Raw genomic sequence first — 22,028 nt, forward strand, 5'->3', positions numbered from 1 at the left:
GTCACGGTCACGGTCAACAACAGCCACACACTGCAAACTCTCCAAACACGGCCCAATGCCATCTCCACCCGACACTGAATAAAGCACCGATCTGAGACCAGAATCAGCTCCGAAAACGGCTCTTGTTCGCCGAATGGAACTCTCGATATGGAAATGCCACGGCTTGTGATCGGGGAGCGGACGCCGGTGCTGCCGAGACCCGTGTCTGGGGATCCTGTTCTGAGCTCTCTCTGCCATGCTGCCGGATTTTATATGTGAAAATCCGAAAATAGGTGACATTCGAAAAGTGAAATGACCGGGATATTTGGGAGGCTGTCGGGAGAGAGCGGTCTCCGCTCTGAAGTAAGGAATCTGAAAGCTGGAGAGTCCAGCTGCAGCGACGGGAAAATCCGCCAGCGGGGAGAGCAACAGCGCTCAGGCTCTTGGTGCGTTCGTTCAGTTCGGGGGTCCAAGGTGTTGTGGAGGGTGGGTCGAGTTTGGCAAGGGACGTGCTGGGGTGAGGACGTGACTGTGTCGGTGCATCCGATGGGGCTGCATGTTATCAGGGTTACCGTAACACTGCATCTGTCAGCGCTGATCTTCTCTGTTACATCCAACTGCAGTGGTGCCATATCGCAGGGTGGTCAGTGCAGAGCGCCCGGGCCACGTCCTTCTGCTGGCGACTGTGCTCGCTATGAAGATGGTATGGTGTCTGGGTTCTTTACAGAAAACACCGGCGTTTCTTTCGTCTCCGGATCGCAAGGCGATTCCGATGCCTGCTCTCTCTGCGGGATAGTCTCCAGCTCAGCTTGCCGCTGGGAAGTGGCTGCGCGGCAAATTCACCCGAAACGAAAGCGTCCCAGGGTAAAAGTGACGGTTCGTCCTTTCCGAAAGTGGGCGTGTTTATCAACAGGAGTGGAACGCCAATAAAACTGCAGAAGCCATGACATCTACTTCCTGATTAAGTGCTGGAGTCCTCGGAGCAGGGGGTTCTCTCTCATTCCTATGGTTTTCGTCACTATCTAGCGCGGGAGTTCTCTGATATTACACTGGTTGAAGTATACATTCCCACCCCAGGCAGATGTCAAATTAACACCGGAGGGATTGAGCTCCGTGATTAACTGGCCTCCCCAATGCCCTCCTCAGTATCGAAGGGCACTTCAACCAGTTTAGCGTGAAGGAGCCTCTACCGAACTACTGCCAGCATGCACCGGGAACATCCAAGGACTCAACACACTCGACCACTGCGGGATGAAACAGTGAAGACACGCGCCAGACCAGCATCCCTATTTTCTTAGTTGAAGGCGATTCAAAATGTCATCGAATACTCTGCCAAACTTCTGCAGATGTACAGTAGAAAGCGTTCTGGCGGGTTGCATCGTGGCTTGGTGTGGAAACTCAATGCACAGGAATTCAAGAGGCTGCAGAGTGTAGTACACTCGTCCAGTTTCCTCACTCTCCACACCATAAATGACATCGGCAGGAGACAGTGCCCCAGGAAAGCAACATCCATTAGAAACGTTCCCACGAGGCAGAAACTAGAGGAGCCAGAAGACTCACATCTCAAAGCTCTTCAGCAGCTTCTTCCCCACCGTCTCGGGGTCCTGTTCCGACCTGAAATACCCTAACACGACCCTGGATCAACTTGCACAACTTACTTGTGTAGTTATGTCTACTTTTCTTATTTCGTAACTTGTGTATAATTTATGTTCCTGTAAGTTTACAGAACATAGAACAGTACAGCACAGGAACAGGCCCTTCGGCCCACAATGTTGTATCGAGGCAGCTTAAAAATAATTTAAAAACGAATCCCTCTTACCTCCATCTTCCTCATATCCACGTCCATGTGCTTATCTGAACGTCTCTTTAAAAGCCTCTACTACCAAACATTCCACATTCCAGGCATTTACCACTTCCTAAGTAAAAAAACTTACCTCTCGATTCCCCTTTGAACCTGCCCCGACCCACCTTCAATGCATGCCCTCTGGTATTAGATATTTCTACCCTGGGAGAAAAAAGATACTCCCTGTCTACTCTACCTATGCATCTCATCATCATATAACCATATAACAATCACAGCACGGAAACAGGCCATCCTGGCCCTTCTAGTCTGTGCCGAACGCTTACTCTCACCCAGTCCCACTGGCCCGCACTCAGCCCATTACCCTCCATTCCTTTCCTGTCCATATACCTATCCAATTTTACTTTAAATGACAATACCGAACCTGCCTCTACCACTTCTACTGGAAGCTCATTCCACACAGCTACCACTCTCTGAGTAAAGAATATAAAACCCAATCAGCTCTCTCTCCCACCCTATGCTGCTCCAAAGCAAGCAATCCAAATCTGTTCAGCCTCTCGTGATAGCACATGCCCTCTAAACCAGGCAACATCCTGGTAAACCTCTTCTGCACCCTCTCGAAAGCTTCAACATCCTTCCTATAGTGGAGCGACAAGAACTATATGCAAACCACCAGAGGTGGCCTAGCAAGAGTCTATAAAGTTGCAACATAACCTCTTGACCTTTGAACTCAATGCCACGACTGATAAAAACAAGTACTGTATCCCATAAGCCTTCTTAACCACCTTATCGACCTGTGTCCCATTCTTGCCTGCACTACCTTGGAGGTCCTTCTCCTCAGCCTCTTTCCTAACTCTATATACTCACTGTACAGGACTTTGTTTTTGTAAATTACGTTTGCTAACTTTTGTTAGTAATGTTTATAATATGCTGTGCTGTTCTTGCAAACAAAAAGCTAATTTTCATGGCATTTATAACCTGGGCACTGATGCTTCTGACAATAAACTTAAATTTAGAATTTATGATCCTGGATTCTAAAAGTTCTCAATCCCAGTCCCATTCTGACCTGACTGCAGCCTCCTCCACTGCCACAGTGAGCCCGATATTAGCAAGAAGAGCCGTACGTTACCCTCCCTGACAGTGCTACTGCATGTGGCTTCTGCTTTTACAAAATGGGCCTGTGTTACACGTTCACTTCGGATTCAACACTTCCTCATTCGAAGGGAGAATATGAAGATGAAAACCAAGAACGTAAATCCAAGTATCATACAGGGAAGATAAAAATCAAGTCAAATCACTGTGAAGTGTACTCATATGCTGAGTGTGACATTGCAAGGGATAGAATAAAGCGGGGGAAGTACCTTTAACAAGATGTGAGAAGACGAAATGTTATATTCTGTGAGGAGGATCAGCGTGCACAAAATTTGTATTCCAAAAATGTGAAATATTCAGAATAATTAACATGTAGAAACATCTTCAATGATTTTTTTATTAAATGTAGAAATATATTATCCATTGCAATTCTCACAATAATAATAAATTAAAAGTTTTGAGATACATGTACATACTTTTAAAAATGATCAGAATAAATACAGTATAAATAAATTAAGTTAAATATATCTTCTAACCATTGGAAGAACAATCACATTATGCTCACTGAAGGTCAGTGATGAAATCAAGAGGAATGGTTTTGCAAACCACAACCTGTGCACTAAGTGTAGGTCAGAACATTCCCAATGCATATTCCCATTGCAAAAATGACAATTAGAGGAATAATTTTTGGGAAAACGAACGGAACTTTAAACAATTTTCCTTTGAAAAGGGGCTGAAACCTACAACTCTCAGATTAAACTGATAACACTAGAGGATGCTGGACAGAAGAAATTGCAAAATTTCATGTGCATGAACTTATGAGAAAGAAAATTCCACCCAGGATTAATTTTAGGTAGGGAACTAAAATGATGTAAACCATAACAGAGATAAGATGCAGAATGGCAGATAGAGTAAGAAGCTGTCCACTGTGCACCTTTTCCAGGAATGGATCATTGTGTTACAGTAGCTGCCTGTCTTGATATGAATGGACAAGAATAGGATCATTCGGCAAATTCACATGTCATCACTGAGTAATACTACAAAAACAAATTAATAAATAAATAATACAATAAATTAATACAACACTGGATATGGAGAAAGACCCGGACATTATTCCTTCCACATCACTTGCCAAATGAAAATGTGTGATTCATATAGTTATATAATAAATAGTAAAAACAGAAAATACTGCAAACATGCACAGCTCCGACAACTGCTGAGAGGAGTGAACAACAGTTAGTGTTTCAAGTTTATGAGCATTGACTCGAGGAATTAACTCAGGTTTCTTCTGCACGTGCACTGATTATTTGCACCAGTTGGTGTTTCCATTAACATTTCTAGCATTTAGTTTAATTTATTTTTGAATGTAATATCAGTCTGTTCAGATATACTTTTCCTTGAAATTTATTTTAAATAAATAGTCATAAATCTTGATCCCTCATGAAATTGACTCTGGAAAATCTTCAGTGATCTCTGCTGATTTTTGCCATAATGAGAAGGAGCTGTTTCAAATGCGTCATGGTCTCAGTGCGGGTTATCTCCCAGGCACAGTTGCTGAATCCCTAAAAGGGAGGAAAAAAAGGCAAATGTACTCAATAGTGAAAAATTAGATAATGAACAAGTATCAAGTAGATAAATCAGTGTATTGGCAGGCACATGTTTAAATATCAATGTACCTTCTGTTTCAGAAACTCTCTCAATTTCTGAAAGTATTTAAGAATTGCGGCATTCTTCCTTGGTCTGGACTCTGAGCCTGGTTTCCGGACACACACATCCAGCTCTCTGAGCTGCCGATCCAACAGAAGCCGGAGGAGTTCCACTGAGCTCTGGACCCAGCTGACTGAGCTCAGGTTCATACTGTAGATCCTGCGGAGGTGATGCAGGGTCTGATGGACAATCTGGATCCTTTCCTGGGCCTGTGCAAAACACACATGGGGACATTAGTAGGGCCGTGGTCTCACAAACGTTTAGAATTAGAACAGAGTGTTTATGAGTCTTAGTACAAGACAAAATCAAACATCAACTTAAAATATACAGACCGCAAATGGAGGGCTACTAACAACTGTGAATTGAAGGCCACATCATTGGCAGTTTCCGTCTACAGCTAGAGATTTCAACAGGGAATGAGCAATGAACCACCCGGATGAAGAACAAGACGCTTGACTGAATGAGGGAATGGCATCGATGCCACAGGATGCTACTTACACAGAGACTAGAGTCTGCTCTCCTTTCACCAGAAATAGCGAGGGGGAGATTTTATAGAAATCGACAATCTCACAAAGAGGGGAATCAAGGAGGCGAAACAGACAGTCGTCCGAATGGGTTGTTAAAAAGATTAAACAGTAACTTATAAAGACAGTGGCATAAACAGTTGCATGTTAACTTTGCAAACACGAGGAAAGCTGCAGATGCTGGAAATTCAAGCAACACACAAAAAATGCTGGTGGAACGTAAAATGCCCAGGCAGCATCTATAGGGAGAAGCACCGGCGACGTTTTGGGCCGAGACCCTCGTCAGGACTAACTGAAAGAAGGGATAGTAAGAGATTTGAAAGTGAGAGTGGGAGGGGGAGATCCAAATTGATAGGAGAAGTCCAGAGGGGGTGAGGTGAAGCTAAGAGCTGGAAAGGTGATTGGCAAGAGGGATACAGGGCTGGAGAAGGGAAAGGATCATGGGTCGGGAGGCCTAGGGAGAAAGAAAGGGGGAGGGGAACACCAGAGGGAGATGGAGAACAGGCAAAGAGTGATGGGCAGAGACAGAAACAAAGAGGGGGGAATAAATAAATCAAGGATGGGATAAGAAAGGGAGGAGGGGCATTAACAGAAGTCAGAGAAATCAATGTTCATGCCATCAGGATGGAGGCTACCCAGCCGGTAAATAAGGTGTTGTCCCTCCAACCTGAGTGTGGCTTCATTTTGACAATAGACAAGGCCATGGGTAGACGTATCAGAATGGGAATGGGACATGGAATTAAAATGTGTAGCCCCACAGGGAGATGCTGCTTACTCTGCACCTACACACCTATGCTCTGTCCACCAGGTAGGCTATAACACATAGGAGCATAATTAGACCATTTGGCCCATCTAGTCTGCTAGTAGCCAGGCAGCAGCTAACGAATGGACTTAGGAGAGCTAGAACTGGACATGAAAAGGCCATCACACATCGAATTAAGGAAATCCTCAAGGCAGAACAGTGGATGTAGTCTTATGGATTTTAGTAAGGCATTTGACATGTTCCTCATGGTAAGCTCATTCAAAAAGTAAAGAGGCATTGAATTCAGGGAAACGTGTCTACGTGGATTCAGAGTTGGCTAGCCCACAGAAGGCAGAAGGTGGTAGCAGACGGAACACATTCTGTCTTGAAGTCTTCGCGCTCGTGGTGTTTGCAAAATCTGTCCTGAGACCCTTCTCTTTGTAATATTTTTTAAATGACTTAGGTCAGGAAGCGGAAGGGAGAGTTAGTAAGTTTGCACATAACACAAAGATTGATGCTGTTATGCATAGAATAGAGGATTGATTTGGGTTACAATGGGACATTCATGGAATGCAGAGCTGGGCTGGAAAATGGCAGATGGTGTTCAATTTAAAAAAGTATCAAGTTTTTCTCTTTGAAAGGTTAAAATTGAAGGCAGAATATACAGAGTTAATGGCAGGGATCTTAAGTGGAGGAAAAGAGGGATCTTGAAGTCCATGTCCATGGATCCCTTAAAGTTGCTGAGGAAGTTGACAGGATGATTAAGAAGACATCTGGAGTTACTCATAGGATTTTGTGTAAGAGCTGTTAGGTAATGTTGCAGTTCTATGTTCTATGTTTCTATAACTCTTCTATAAAACTCTGGTTAGACCACACCTGGAGTATTGTGCTCAGTTTTGTTCACTTCAATATAAGAAGTACATGGCTTTAGAGAGGGTGCAGAGGAGACTTACCATGATGCTGATCAGATTAGAGGGCATGTGTCATGAGGATAAATTGGGTTTTTCTCTTTGGAGAGAAGGAAAATGAGAGGTGACTTGATTGAGGTGTACAAGATGATAACAGGCAAAGGTAGAGTGGGCAACAGAGACTTTTTCCCAGGATGAAAATGGCTAATACAAGGAGCATAACTTTCAGGCGTTTGGAGGAATGTATGGGCAGGCAGTGTCAGAGGTAGGTCTTTTACACAGAGAACAGTGGATGCATAGAACGTCTTGCCAGGGTGGTGGTCGAGGCAAATACATTTGGGACATTATTGGGACTCTGAGATAGACATATGCAAGAAAGGAACACGGAGGACTATGAGGGAGGGATGGGTTAGAATGATATTAGAATAGACATTGTGCATGTACTGTGCTGCATTGTTCTCATGCTCATTCACCATTAGCTGCTCAGTATCTTTGGCAATTGAAGCAATCATATACTCCTTAAATGTTGTGAAAATTTTTGCCCTCAATATCTTCACAGACGCTGGGTTCCAAATTTCAAGCATACCCTGGAGGAAAATTTTTCTAATGTCCCATCCAAACCTTTTACTTTTTTGACTTAAATCAATGTAGACACCTCAGCTGTGGGGAAAAATAATGCAATACATTCTAATTCCACCACACATAATTTGATGCACCTCTATTCCCCCCCCCCACACACACACACACACACACACAGAACCTTCGTCTCCTTGATCCCAGTGGGCCAACTAAGCTGAACAATCATTTAACCAGGTTGGAGGGGGCACTTAATCTTGGGTGTCAGATTATTAGGATGGTGCAGTTGATTTCATCACCCGTGGTGGACACAGTTTGTCTGTTGATTCGAGGAGATTTTGAGGGGATAAGAAGATTTACAGCAGATGGTCAGAAGGGATAAATGCAGTGGGTAGTTGAAACGATCAGGCAGCCTGATCAGGGGGCGCAGGGAGAAGGAGTGAGAGTAACAAGCAGAAGGTCGCAGAGAGCGGCATGTTTAGTGTTAGAGCATGTGAGATGAGGAGAGGGTGTTAGATACACAGTGTGGGCCACCAGTGAGTGGGACACAGGAGGAGATCGACAGGGTGTGAAGGCTGCAGTCAGATATATTCCCTTTGAATGTTTTCCTTAGGATCCGAGCTGGAGTGACAGAAAATGCCAATGACATGGAGAGAAAGCATTGACATTCTGTAATAGTTTATTCACCTGTTCAATTTCAGGTCAGATTCTTAGCATCACACAAATGCCTCGAATAAATTACGTTAAAGTAAAATGCAGAGATTACTCACAGGAACCTCCGCCGAAAGTTTCACCAGCTCCAAGGGCTTGGTTTTCAACGACAGCCTCTCAGTCACACAGTGTCGAGGGAGGCGGCCACCCTGAGACAGAAGATATCAACGTTACTGACAATCCCCACACACAGAAACACCGGACAACAGACTCTTTGAAATCACCTGATTGGTAACAGCAAACAGCCGGGGACTGTCAGGACCGGTCTCTGGGAGCGGGTTCAACTCACCATTTCATTCAGCTCGCCCAGAGTCTCTCTGTTGAGAACTTGCAGTAACTGTAACCTCTCACAGCCCAGGGTCACGGTCACGGTCAACAACAGCCACACACTGCAAACTCTCCAAACACGGCCCAATGCCATCTTCACCCGACACTGAATAAAGCACCGATCTGAGACCAGAATCAGCTCCGAAAACGGGTCTTGTTCGCCGAATGGAACTCTCGATATGGAAATGCCACGGCTTGTGATCCGGGAGCGGACGCCGGTGCTGCCGAGACCCGTGTCTGGGGATCCTGTTCTGAGCTCTCTCTGCCATGCTGCCGGATTTTATATGTGAAAATCCGAAAATAGGTGTCATTCGAAAAGTGAAATGACCGGGATATTTGGGAGCCTGTCGGGAGAGAGCGGTCTCCGCTCTGAAGTAAGGAATCTGAAAGCTGGAGAGTCCAGCTGCAGCGACGGGAAAATCCGCCAGCGGGGAGAGCAACAGCGCTCAGGCTCTTGGTGCGTTCGTTCAGTTCGGGGGTCCAAGGTGTTGTGGAGGGTGGGTCGAGTTTGGCAAGGGACGTGCTGGGGTGAGGACGTGACTGTGTCGGTGCATCCGTCGGGGCTGCATGTTATCAGGGTTACCGTATCACTGCATCTGTCAGCGCTGATCTTCTCTGTTACATCCAACTGCAGTGGTGCCATATCGCAGGGTGGTCAGTGCAGAGCGCCCGGGCCACGTCCTTCTGCTGGCGACTGTGCTCGCTATGAAGATGGTATGGTGTCTGGGTTCTTTACAGAAGACACTTCGGCGTTTCTTTCGTCTCCGGATCGCAAGGCGATTCCGATGCCTGCTCTCTCTGCGGGATAGTCTCCAGCTCAGCTTGCCGCTGGGAAGTGGCTGCGCGGCAAATTCACCCGAAACGAAAGCGTCCCAGGGTAAAAGTGACGGTTCGTCCTTTCCGAAAGTGGGCGTGTTTATCAACAGGAGTGGAACGCCAATAAAACTGCAGAAGCCATGACATCTACTTCCTGATTAAGTGCTGGAGTCCTCGGAGCAGGGGGTTCTCTCTCATTCCTATGGTTTTCGTCACTATCTAGCGCGGGAGTTCTCTGATATTACACTGGTTGAAGTATACATTCCCACCCCAGGCAGATGTCAAATTAACACCGGAGGGATTGAGCTCCGTGATTAACTGGCCTCCCCAATGCCCTCCTCAGTATCGAAGGGCACTTCAACCAGTTTAGCGTGAAGGAGCCTCTACCGAACTACTGCCAGCATGCACCGGGAACATCCAAGGACTCAACACACTCGACCACTGCGGGATGAAACAGTAAAGACACGCAGCAGACCAGCATCCCTATTTTCTTAGTTGAAGGCGATTCAAAATGTCATCGAATACTCTGCCAAACTTCTGCAGATGTACAGTAGAAAGCGTTCTGGCGGGTTGCATCGTGGATTGGTGTGGAAACTCAATGCACAGGAATTCAAGAGGCTGCAGAGTGTAGTACACTCGTCCAGTTTCCTCACTCTCCACACCATAAATGACATCGGCAGGAGACAGTGCCCCAGGAAAGCAACATCCATTATAAACGTTCCCACGAGGCAGAAACTAGAGGAGCCAGAAGACTCACATCTCAAAGCTCTTCAGCAGCTTCTTCCCCACCGTCTCGGGGTCCTGTTCCGACCTGAAATACCCTAACACGACCCTGGATCAACTTGCACAACTTACTTGTGTAGTTATGTCTACTTTTCTTATTTCGTAACTTGTGTATAATTTATGTTCCTGTAAGTTTACAGAACATAGAACAGTACAGCACAGGAACAGGCCCTTCGGCCCACAATGTTGTATCGAGGCAGCTTAAAAATAATTTAAAAACGAATCCCTCCTACCTCCATCTTCCTCATATCCACGTCCATGTGCTTATCTGAACGTCTCTTTAAAAGCCTCTACTACCAAACATTCCACATTCCAGGCATTTACCACTTCCTAAGTAAAAAAACTTACCTCTCGATTCCCCTTTGAACCTGCCCCGACCCACCTTCAATGCATGCCCTCTGGTATTAGATATTTCTACCCTGGGAGAAAAAAGATACTCCCTGTCTACTCTACCTATGCATCTCATCATCATATAACCATATAACAATCACAGCACGGAAACAGGCCATCCTGGCCCTTCTAGTCTGTGCCGAACGCTTACTCTCACCCAGTCCCACTGGCCCGCACTCAGCCCATTACCCTCCATTCCTTTCCTGTCCATATACCTATCCAATTTTACTTTAAATGACAATACCGAACCTGCCTCTACCACTTCTACTGGAAGCTCATTCCACACAGCTACCACTCTCTGAGTAAAGAATATAAAACCCAATCAGCTCTCTCTCCCACCCTATGCTGCTCCAAAGCAAGCAATCCAAATCTGTTCAGCCTCTCGTGATAGCACATGCCCTCTAAACCAGGCAACATCCTGGTAAACCTCTTCTGCACCCTCTCGAAAGCTTCAACATCCTTCCTATAGTGGAGCGACAAGAACTCTATGCAAACCACCAGAGGTGGCCTAGCAAGAGTCTATAAAGTTGCAACATAACCTCTTGACCTTTGAACTCAATGCCACGACTGATAAAAACAAGTACTGTATCCCATAAGCCTTCTTAACCACCTTATCGACCTGTGTCCCATTCTTGCCTGCACTACCTTGGAGGTCCTTCTCCTCAGCCTCTTTCCTAACTCTATATACTCACTGTACAGGACTTTGTTTTTGTAAATTACGTTTGCTAACTTCTGTTAGTAATGTTTATAATATGCTGTGCTGTTCTTGCAAACAAAAAGCTAATTTTCATGGCATTTATAACCTGGGCACTGATGCTTCTGACAATAAACTTAAATTTAGAATTTATGATCCTCGTTTCTAAAAGCACGTCAGTTCTCAATCCCAGTCCCATTCTGACCTAACTGCAGCCTCCTCCACTGCCACAGTGAGCCCGATATTAGCAAGAAGAGCCGTACGTTACCCTCCCTGACAGTGCTACTGCATGTGGCTTCTGCTTTTACAAAATGGGCCTGTGTTACACGTTAACTTCGGATTCAACACTTCCTCATTCGAAGGGAGAATATGAGGATGAAAACCAAGAACGTAAATCCAAGTATCATACAGGGAAGATAAAAATCAAGTCAAATCACTGTGAAGTGTACTCATATGCTGAGTGTGACATTGCAGGGGATAGAATAAAGCGGGGGAAGTACCTTTAATAAGATGTGAGAAGACGAAATGTTATATTCTGTGAGGAGGATCAGCGTGCACAAAATTTGTATTCCAAAAATGTGAAATATTCAGAATAATTAACATGTAGAAACATCTTCAATGATTTTTTTTATTAAATGTAGAAATATATTATCCATTGCAATTCTCACAATAATAATAAATTAAAACTTTTGAGATACATGTACATACTTTAAAAAATGATCAGAATAAATACAGTATAAATAAATTAAGTTAAATATGTCTTCTAACCATTGGAAGAACAATCACATTATGCTCACTGAAGGTCAGTGATGAAATCAAGAGGAATGGTTTTGCAAACCACAACCTGTGCACTAAGTGTAGGTCAGAACATTCCCAATGCATATTCCCATTGCAAAAATGACAATTAGAGGAATAATTTTTGGGAAAACGAACGGAACTTTAAACAATTTTCCTTTGAAAAGGGGCTGAAACCTACAACTCTCAGATTAAACTGATAACACTAGAGGATGCTGGACAGAAGAAATTGCAAAATTTCATGTGCATGAACTTATGAGAAAGAAAATTCCACCCAGGATTAATTTTAGGTAGGGAACTAAAATGATGTAAACCATAACAGAGATAAGATGCAGAATGGCAGATAGAGTACGAAGCTGTCCACTGTGCACCTTTTCCAGGAATGGATCATTGCATTACAGTAGCTGCCTGTCTTGATATGAATGGACAAGAATAGGATCATTCAGCAAATTCACATGTCATCACTGAGTAATACTACAAAAATAAATTAATTAATTAATAATACAATAAATTAATACAACACTGGATATGGAGAAAGACCCGGACATTATTCCTTCCACATCACTTGCCAAATGAAAATATGTGATTCATATAGTTATATAATAAATAGTAAAAACAGAAAATACTGCAAACATGCACAGCTCCGACAACTGCTGAGAGGAGTGAACAACAGTTAGCGTTTCAAGTTTATGAGCATTGACTCGAGGAATTAACTCAGGTTTCTTCTGCACATGCACTGATTATTTGCACCAGTTGGTGTTTCCATTAACATTTCTAGCATTTAGTTTAATTTATTTTTGAATGTAATATCAGTCTGTTCAGATATACTTTTCCTTGAAATTTATTTTAAATAAATAGTCATAAATCTTGATCCCTCATGAAATTGACTCTGGAAAATCTTCAGTGATCTCTGCTGATTTTTGCCATAATGAGAAGGAGCTGTTTCAAATGCGTCATGGTCTCAGTGCGGGTTATCTCCCAGGCACAGTTGCTGAATCCCTAAAAGGGAGGAAAAAAAGGCAAATGTACTCAATAGTGAAAAATTAGATAATGAACAAGTATCAAGTAGATAAATCAGTGTATTGGCAGGCACATGTTTAAATATCAATGTACCTTCTGTTTCAGAAACTCTCTCAATTTCTGAAAGTATTTAAGAATTGCGGCATTCTTCCTTGGTCTGGTCTCTGAGCCTGGTTTCCGGACACACACATCCAGCTCTCTGAGCTGCCGATCCAACAGAAGCCGGAGGAGTTCCACTGAGCTCTGGACCCAGCTGACTGAGCTCAGGTTCATACTGTAGATCCTGCAGAGGTGATGCAGGGTCTGATGGACAATCTGGATCCTTTCCTGGGCCTGTGCAAAACACACATGGGGACATTAGTAGGGCCGTGGTCTCACAAACGTTTAGAATTAGAACAGAGTGTTTATGAGTCTTAGTACAAGACAAAATCAAACATCAACTTAAAATATACAGACCGCAAATGGAGGGCTACTAACAACTGTGAATTGAAGGCCACATCATTGGCAGTTTCCGTCTACAGCTAGAGGTTTCAACAGGGAATGAGCAATGAACCACACGGATGAAGAACAAGACGCTTGACTGAATGAGGGAATGGCATCGATGCCACAGGATGCTACTTACACAGAGACTAGAGTCTGCTCTCCTTTCACCAGAAATAGCGAGGGGGAGATTTTATAGAAATCGACAATCTCACAAAGAGGGGAATCAAGGAGGCGAAACAGACAGTCGTCCGAATGGGTTGTTACAAAGATTAAACAGTAATTTATAAAGACAGTGGCATAAACAGTTGCATGTTAACTTTGCAAACACGAGGAAAGCTGCAGATGCTGGAAATTCAAGCAATACACAAAAAATGCTGGTAGAACACAGCAGGCCAGGCAGCATCTATAGGGAGGAGCACTGTCGACGTTTCGGGCCGAGACCCTTTGTCAGGACCAACTGAAAGGAAAGATAGTAAGAGATTTGAAAGTGGGAGGGGGAGGGGGAGATCCGAAATGATAGTAGAAGTCCAGAGGGGGTGGGGTGAAGCTAAGAGCTGGAAAGGTGATTGGCAAAAGGGATACAGGGCTGGAGAAGGGAAAGGATCATGGGACGGGAGGCCCAGGCAGAAAGAAAGGGGGAGGGGGGGAGCACCAGAGGGAGATGGTGAACAGGCAAAGAGTGATGGGCAGAGCCAGAAAGAAAGAGGGGGGAATAAATAAATCAAGGATGGTGTAAGAAAGGGAGGAGGGGCATTAACGGAAGTTAGAGAAATCAATGTTCATGCCATCAGGATGGAGGCTACCCAGCCGGTAAATAAGGTTGTCCCTCCAACCTGAGTGTGGCTTCATTTTGACAATAGACAAGGCCATGGGTAGACGTATCAGAATGGGAATGGGACATGGAATTAAAATGTGTGGCCACAGGGAGATGCTGCTTACTCTGCACCTACACACCTATGCTCTGTCCACCAGAGAAAGCAGGATCTCCCAGTAGCCACACATTTTAGGTGAACTGGTTAGGGGAATCGATGACAGGTGACTATGGGAATGGGAACTTTTTAGGGGTGTCTTGTAATGTGAGCTGAGGTGTCCTATGTCTGCACCCTGTGGTACCTGATGCCCAATGGCCATCACACATTTTTAAGATAAGCAGATCATAGGCATCTTCTACACTTCAAAACTTGAGTAGAGGCAAATAAAAGTCACAGAAAAAAAGGTGCTGGGGTCCTCTCAGTCCATACCACCCATCAAGCAGCCACCTAAAGAAATCTCTTTCAGAGTGATTGGGGCAGTGGTAGTAGAAGGGAGATGCAGCCTGGAGAGAAACTGTGAGGAAGGAGAGGCAGTGGAACAGCATAAAGGCAGTCAGTTATATGGTGTGAAATATGTCTATTTTAGTACAAGTAATGTCAGGAACAAGGGTGATGAAGTTAGAGCATAGGTCAGTACATGGAAGTTCAATGTTGTGGCCATTACAGAGACTTGCCTGTCAGAAGGGCAAGAATTTTCTGTTGCATTTTCTGGGGTTTAGATTTTTCAAAAGGGACAGGGAGAGAGGGGAAATGGTGGGGGAGTGGGATTGCTAATCTGGGATGGTATCGCAGGGCATCCTTGAGGGATCGTCTACTGAGTCAGTGTTGATGGAAGTCAGAAACAGCAAGGGAGCAGTCACTCTATTGAATGTTTTCTGTCCATCCCCCTACAGTATCAGAGATACTGAGCTGCAGATTGGGAGGCAGATTTTGGAAAGATACAGGGTTGTGGTCATGGGTGACTTCAAGTTCTCTAATATTGATTGTCAGCTCCTCAGTGCAAAAAGTTTAGATGGGACAGAACACGTTAGGTGTGTACTGGAAGGATTCCTGACACAGTGTGCAGACAGGCCAACTAGAGGAGAGGTCACATTAAGACTGGTTCTAGCCAATGAACGTGGTCAGGTGACATATCTTTTTTAGATGAGCATTTTGGAGACAGTGACTACAACTCCCACAACTTTACCATAGCCTTTTAGAAGGATAGGAGCAAACAGTATGATAAATTATTTAATTGGAGGCAGGTGAATTATGATGCTATTAGATAGGAACGAGAGCATAAATTGGGAACAGATGCACTCAGAGAAATGCACCATGGAAATGTGAAGGCTGTAGTACTTGCATGTGATTCTGGATAGGTTTACCCTATAAAGGCAAGGAAAAGATGGTAGGGTGAAGGAATCACGGTTGACAAGAGAAGTGGAACACCTAGTTTAGAGGAAGAAAGAAACATACCTAACATTTAGTAAGACAAGATCAGACTCTTGAGAGTTACAAGGTAGGCTATAACACATAGGAGCATAATTAGACCATTTGGCCCATCTAGTCTGCTAGTAGCCAGGCAGCAGCTAACAAATGGACTTAGGAGAGCTAGAACTGGACATGAAAAGGCCATCACACATCGAATTAAGGAAATCCCCAAGGCAGAACAGTGGATGTAGTCTTATGGATTTTAGTAACGCATTTGACATGTTCCTCATGGTAAGCTCATTCAAAAAGTAAAGAGGCATTGAATTCAGGGAAACGTGTCTACGTGGATTCAGAGTTGGCTAGCCCACAGAAGGCAGAAGGTGGTAGCTGACGGAACACATTCTGACTTGAAGTCTTCTCGCTCGTGGTGTTTGCAAAAATCTGTCCTGAAACTCTTCTCTTTGTAATATTTTTTAAATGACTTAGATCAGGAAGCGGAAGGGAGAGTTAGTAAGTTTGCAGATAACACAAAGATTGATGCTGTTATGCATAGAATAGAGGATTGATTTCGGTTAAAATGGGACATTCATGGAATGCAGAGCTGGGCTGGAAAATGGCAGATGGTGTTCAATTTAGAAAAGTATCAAGTTTTTCTCTTTGGAAGGTCAAAATTGAAGGCAGAATATACAGAGTTAATGGCAGGGATCTTAAGTGGAGGAAAAGAGGGATCTTGAAGTCCATGTCCATGGATCCCTTAAATTTGCTGAGGAAGTTGACAGGATGATTAAGAAGACATCTGGAGTTACTCATAGGATTGAGTGTAAGAGCTGTTAGGTAATGTTGCAGTTCTATGTTCTATGTTTCTATAACTCTTCTATAAAACTCAGGTTAGACCACACTTGGAGTATTGTGTTCAGTTTTGTTCACTTCAATATAGGAAGTACATGGCTTTAGAGAGGGTGCAGAGGAGACTTACCATGATGCTGATCAGATTAGAGGGCATGTGTCATGAGGATAAATTGGGATTTTCTCCTTGGAGAGAAGGAAGATGAGACATGATTTGATTGAGGTGTACAAGATGATAACAGGCAAAGGTAGAGTGGGCAACAGAGACTTTTTCCCAGGATGAAAATGGCTAATAAAAGGAGCATAACTTTCAGGCGTTTGGAGGAATGTATGGGCAGGCAGTGTCAGAGGTAGGTCTTTTACACAGAGAACAGTGGATGCATAGAACGTCTTGCCAGGGTGGTGGTCGAGGCAAATACATTTAGGACATTATTGGGACTCTTAGATAGACATATGCAAGAAAGGAACACGGAGGACTATGAGGGAGGGATGGGTTAGAATGATATTAGAATAGACATTGTGCATGTACTGTGCTGCATTGTTCTCATGCTCATTCACCATTAGCTGCTCAGTGGCGTTGGCAATTGAAGCAATCATATACTCCTTAAATGTTGTGAAAATTTTTGCCCTCAATATCTTCACAGACGCTGGGTTCCAAATTTCAAGCATACCCTGGAGGAACATTTTTCTAATGTCCCATCCAAACCTCTTACTTTTTTGACTTAAATCAATGTAGACACCTCAGCTGTGGGGAAAAATAATGCAATACATTCTAATTCCACCACACATAATTTGATGCACCTCTATTCCCCCCCCCCCACACACACACACACACACACACACACACAGAACCATCGTCTCCTTGATCCCAGTGGGCCAACTAAGCTGAACAATCATTTAACCAGGTTGGAGGGGGCACTTAATCTTGGGTGTCAGATTATTAGGATGGTGCTGTTGATTTCATCACCCGTGGTGGACACCGTTTTTCTGTTGATTCGAGGAGATTTTGAGGGGATAAGAAGATTCACAGCAGATGGTCAGAAGGGATAAATGCAGTGGGTAGTTGAAACGATCAGACAGCCTGATCAGGGGGCGCAGGGAGAAGGAGTGAGAGTAACAAGCAGAAGGTCGCAGAGAGCGGCATGTTTAGTGTTAGAGCATGTGAGATGAGGAGAGGGTGTTAGATACACAGTGTGGGCCACCAGTGAGTGGGACACAGGAGGAGATCGACAGGGTGTGAAGGCTGCAGTCAGATATATTCCCTTTGAATGTTTTCCTTAGGATCCGAGCTGGAGTGACAGAAAATGCCAATGACATGGAGAGAAAGCATTGACATTCTGTAATAGTTTATTCACCTGTTCAATTTCAAGTCAGATTCTTAGCATCACACAAATATCTCGAATAATTTACGTTAAAGTAAAATGCAGAGATTACTCACAGGAACCTCCGCCGAAAGTTTCACCAGCTCCAAGAGCTTGGTTTTCAACGACAGCCTCTCAGTCACACAGTGTCGAGGGAGGCGGCCACCCTGAGACAGAAGATATCAACGTTACTGACAATCCCCACACACAGAAACACCGGACAACAGACTCTTTGAAATCACCTGATTGGTAACAGCAAACAGCCGGGGACTGTCAGGACCGGTCTCTGGGAGCGGGTTCAACTCACCATTTCATTTAGCTCGCCCAGAGTCTCTCTGTTGAGAACTTGCAGTAACTGTAACCTCTCACAGCCCAGGGTCAGGGTCACGGTCAACAACAGCCACACACTGCAAACTCTCCAAACACGGCCCAATGCCATCTTCACCCGACACTGAATACAGCACCGATCTGAGACCAGAATCAGCTCCGAAAACGGGTCTTGTTCGCCGAATGGAACTCTCGATATGGAAATGCCACGGCTTGTGATCCGGGAGCGAACGCTGGTGCTGCCGAGACCCGTGTCTGGGGATCCTGTTCTGAGCTCTCTCTGCCATGCTGCCGGATTTTATATGTGAAAATCCGAAAATAGGTTTCATTCGAAAAGTGAAATGACCGGGATATTTGGGAGCCTGTCGGGAGAGAGCGGTCTCCGCTCTGAAGTAAGGAATCTGAAAGCTGGAGAGTCCAGCTGCAGCGACGGGAAAATCCGCCAGCGGGGAGAGCAACAGCGCTCAGGATCTTGGTGCGTTCGTTCAGTTCGGGGGTCCAAGGTGTTGTGGAGGGTGGGTCGAGTTTGGCAAGGGACGTGCTGGGGTGAGGACGTGACTGTGTCGGTGCATCCGTCGGGGCTGCATGTTATCAGGGTTACCGTAACACTGCATCTGTCAGCGCTGATCTTCTCTGTTACATCCAACTGCAGTGGTGCCATATCGCAGGGTGGTCAGTGCAGAGCGCCCGGGCCACGTCCTTCTGCTGGCGACTGTGCTCGCTATGAAGATGGTATGGTGTCTGGGTTCTTTACAGAAGACACTTCGGCGTTTCTTTCGTCTCCGGATCGCAAGGCGATTCCGATGCCTGCTCTCTCTGCGGGATAGTCTCCAGCTCAGCTTGCCGCTGGGAAGTGGCTGCGCGGCAAATTCACCCGAAACGAAAGCGTCCCAGGGTAAAAGTGACGGTTCGTCCTTTCCGAAAGTGGGCGTGTTTATCAACAGGAGTGGAACGCCAATAAAACTGCAGAAGCCATGACATCTACTTCCTGATTAAGTGCTGGAGTCCTCGGAGCAGGGGGTTCTCTCTCATTCCTATGGTTTTCGTCACTATCTAGCGCGGGATTTCTCTGATATTACACTGGTTGAAGTATACATTCCCACCCCAGGCAGATGTCAAATTAACACCGGAGGGATTGAGCTCCGTGATTAACTGGCCTCCCCAATGCCCTCCTCAGTATCGAAGGGCACTTCAACCAGTTTAGCGTGAAGGAGCCTCTACCGAACTACTGCCAGCATGCACCGGGAACATCCAAGGACTCAACACACTCGACCACTGCGGGATGCAACAGTAAAGACACGCAGCAGACCAGCATCCCTATTTTCTTAGTTGAAGGCGACTCAAAATGTCATCGAATACTCTGCCAAACTTCTGCAGATGTACAGTAGAAAGCGTTCTGGCGGGTTGCATCGTGGATTGGTGTGGAAACTCAATGCACAGGAATTCAAGAGGCTGCAGAGTGTAGTACACTCGTCCAGTTTCCTCACTCTCCACACCATAAATGACATCGGCAGGAGACAGTGCCCCAGGAAAGCAACATCCATTAGAAACGTTCCCACGAGGCAGAAACTAGAGGGGCCAGAAGACTCACATCTCAAAGCTCTTCAGCAGCTTCTTCCCCACCGTCTCGGGGTCCTGTTCCGACCTGAAATACCCTAACACGACCCTGGATCAACTTGCACAACTTACTTGTGTAGTTATGTCTACTTTTCTTATTTCGTAACTTGTGTATAATTTATGTTCCTGTAAGTTTACAGAACATAGAACAGTACAGCACAGGAACAGGCCCTTCGGCCCACAATGTTGTATCGAGGCAGCTTAAAAATAATTTAAAAACGAATCCCTCCTACCTCCATCTTCCTCATATCCACGTCCATGTGCTTATCTAAACATCTCTTTAAAAGCCTCTTCTACCATACAGGCAGCACATTCCAGGCATCTACCACTTCCTAAGTAAAAAAACTTACCTCTCGATTCCCCTTTGAACCTACCCCAACCCGCCGTCAATGCATGCCCTCTGGTATTAGATATTTCTACCCTGGGAGAAAAAAGAGACTTCCTGTCTACTCTACCTATGCATCTCATCATCATATAACCATATAACAATCACAGCACGGAAACAGGCCATCCTGGCCCTTCTAGTCTGTGCCGAACGCTTACTCTCACCCAGTCCCACTGGCCCGCACTCAGCCCATTACCCTCCATTCCTTTCCTGTCCATATACCTATCCAACTTTACTTTAAATGACAATACCGAACCTGCCTCTACCACTTCTACTGGAAGCTCATTCCACACAGTTACCACTCTCTGAGTAAAGAATATAAACCACTATCAGCTCTCCCTCCCAGCCTATGCTGCTCCAAAGCAAGCAATCCAAATCTGTTCAGCCTCTCGTGACAGCACATGCCCTCTAAATCAGGCAACATCCTGGTAAACCTCTTCTGCACCCTCTCGAAATCTTCAACATCCTTCCTATAGTGGAGCGACAAGAACTGTATGCAAACCACCAGAGGTGGCCTAACAAGAGTCGATAAAGTTGCAACGTAACCTCTTGACCTTTGAACTCAATGCCACGACTGATAAAAACAAGTACTGTATCCCATAAGCCTTCTTAACCACCTTATCGACCTGTGTCCCTTTCTTGCCTGCACTACCTTGGAGGTCCTTCTCCTCAGCCTCTTTCCTAACTCTATATACTCACTGTACAGGACTTTGTTTTTGTAAATTACGTTTGCTAACTTCTGTTAGTAATGTTTATAATATGCTGTGCTGTTCTTGCAAACAAAAAGCTAATTTTCATGGCATTTATAACGTGGGCACTGATGCTTCTGACAATAAACTTAAATTTAGAATTTATGATCCTGGATTCTAAAAGCACGTCTGTTCTCAATCCCAGTCCCATTCTGACCTAACTGCAGCCTCCTCCACTGCCACAGTGAGCCCGATATTAGCAAGAAGAGCCGTACGTTACCCTCCCTGACAGTGCTACTGCATGTGGCTTCTGCTTTTACAAAATGGGCCTGTGTTACACGTTCACTTCGGATTCAACACTTCCTCATTCGAAGGGAGAATATGAAGATGAAAACCAAGAACGTAAATCCAAGTATCATACAGGGAAGATAAAAATCAAGTCAAATCACTGTGAAGTGTACTCATATGCTGAGTGTGACATTGCAGGGGAAAGAATAAAGCGGGGGAAGTACCTTTAACAAGATGTGAGAAGACGAAATGTTATATTCTGTGAGGAGGATCAGCGTGCACAAAATTTGTATTCCAAAAATGTGAAATATTCAGAATAATTAACATGTAGAAACATCTTCAATGATTTTTTTATTAAATGTAGAAATATATTATCCATTGCAATTCTCACAATAATAATAAATTAAAAGTTTTGAGATACATGTACATACTTTTAAAAATGATCAGAATAAATACAGTATAAATAAATTAAGTTAAATATATCTTCTAACCATTGGAAGAACAATCACATTATGCTCACTGAAGGTCAGTGATGAAATCAAGAGGAATGGTTTTGCAAACCACAACCTGTGCACTAAGTGTAGGTCAGAACATTCCCAATGCATATTCCCATTGCAAAAATGACAATTAGAGGAATAATTTTTGGGAAAACGAACGGAACTTTAAACAATTTTCCTTTGAAAAGGGGCTGAAACCTACAACTCTCAGATTAAACTGATAACACTAGAGGATGCTGGACAGAAGAAATTGCAAAATTTCATGTGCATGAACTTATGAGAAACAAAATTCCACCCAGGATTAATTTTAGGTAGGGAACTAAAATGATGTAAACCATAACAGAGATAAGATGCAGAATGGCAGATAGAGTAAGAAGCTGTCCACTGTGCACCTTTTCCAGGAATGGATCATTGCATTACAGTAGCTGCCTGTCTTGATATGAATGGA

At 44.5% G+C, this 22,028-nt stretch overlaps 2 protein-coding genes across 2 annotated transcripts; both read right to left on the reverse strand.

Annotated features, from left to right (window-relative positions):
- Positions 1-3,987: 3,987 nt before the first annotated feature.
- On the reverse strand, positions 3,988-8,390 carry LOC132392294 (interferon omega-1-like). The gene is made up of 4 exons (XM_059966117.1): positions 8,330-8,390; positions 8,100-8,189; positions 4,549-4,788; positions 3,988-4,434 (listed from the first exon to the last, which is right to left on the reverse strand). Exons 1-4 carry the CDS (start codon positions 8,330-8,332, stop codon positions 4,336-4,338), a joined length of 432 nt encoding a protein of 143 aa, XP_059822100.1. The 5' UTR covers positions 8,333-8,390; the 3' UTR covers positions 3,988-4,335.
- A 3,487-nt stretch (positions 8,391-11,877) lies between these two features.
- LOC132392134 (interferon tau-like) lies at positions 11,878-18,216 on the reverse strand. The gene is made up of 4 exons (XM_059965982.1): positions 18,085-18,216; positions 17,855-17,944; positions 12,959-13,198; positions 11,878-12,844 (listed from the first exon to the last, which is right to left on the reverse strand). The coding sequence occupies exons 1-4, from the start codon at positions 18,214-18,216 to the stop codon at positions 12,746-12,748; spliced, it is 561 nt and encodes a 186-aa protein (XP_059821965.1). The 3' UTR covers positions 11,878-12,745.
- Between the last annotated feature and the right edge of the window lie 3,812 nt (positions 18,217-22,028).

This window comes from Hypanus sabinus, chromosome 4 (genome assembly GCF_030144855.1).
Source record: "Hypanus sabinus isolate sHypSab1 chromosome 4, sHypSab1.hap1, whole genome shotgun sequence".
In the NCBI taxonomy this organism is placed as follows: domain Eukaryota; kingdom Metazoa; phylum Chordata; class Chondrichthyes; order Myliobatiformes; family Dasyatidae; genus Hypanus; species Hypanus sabinus.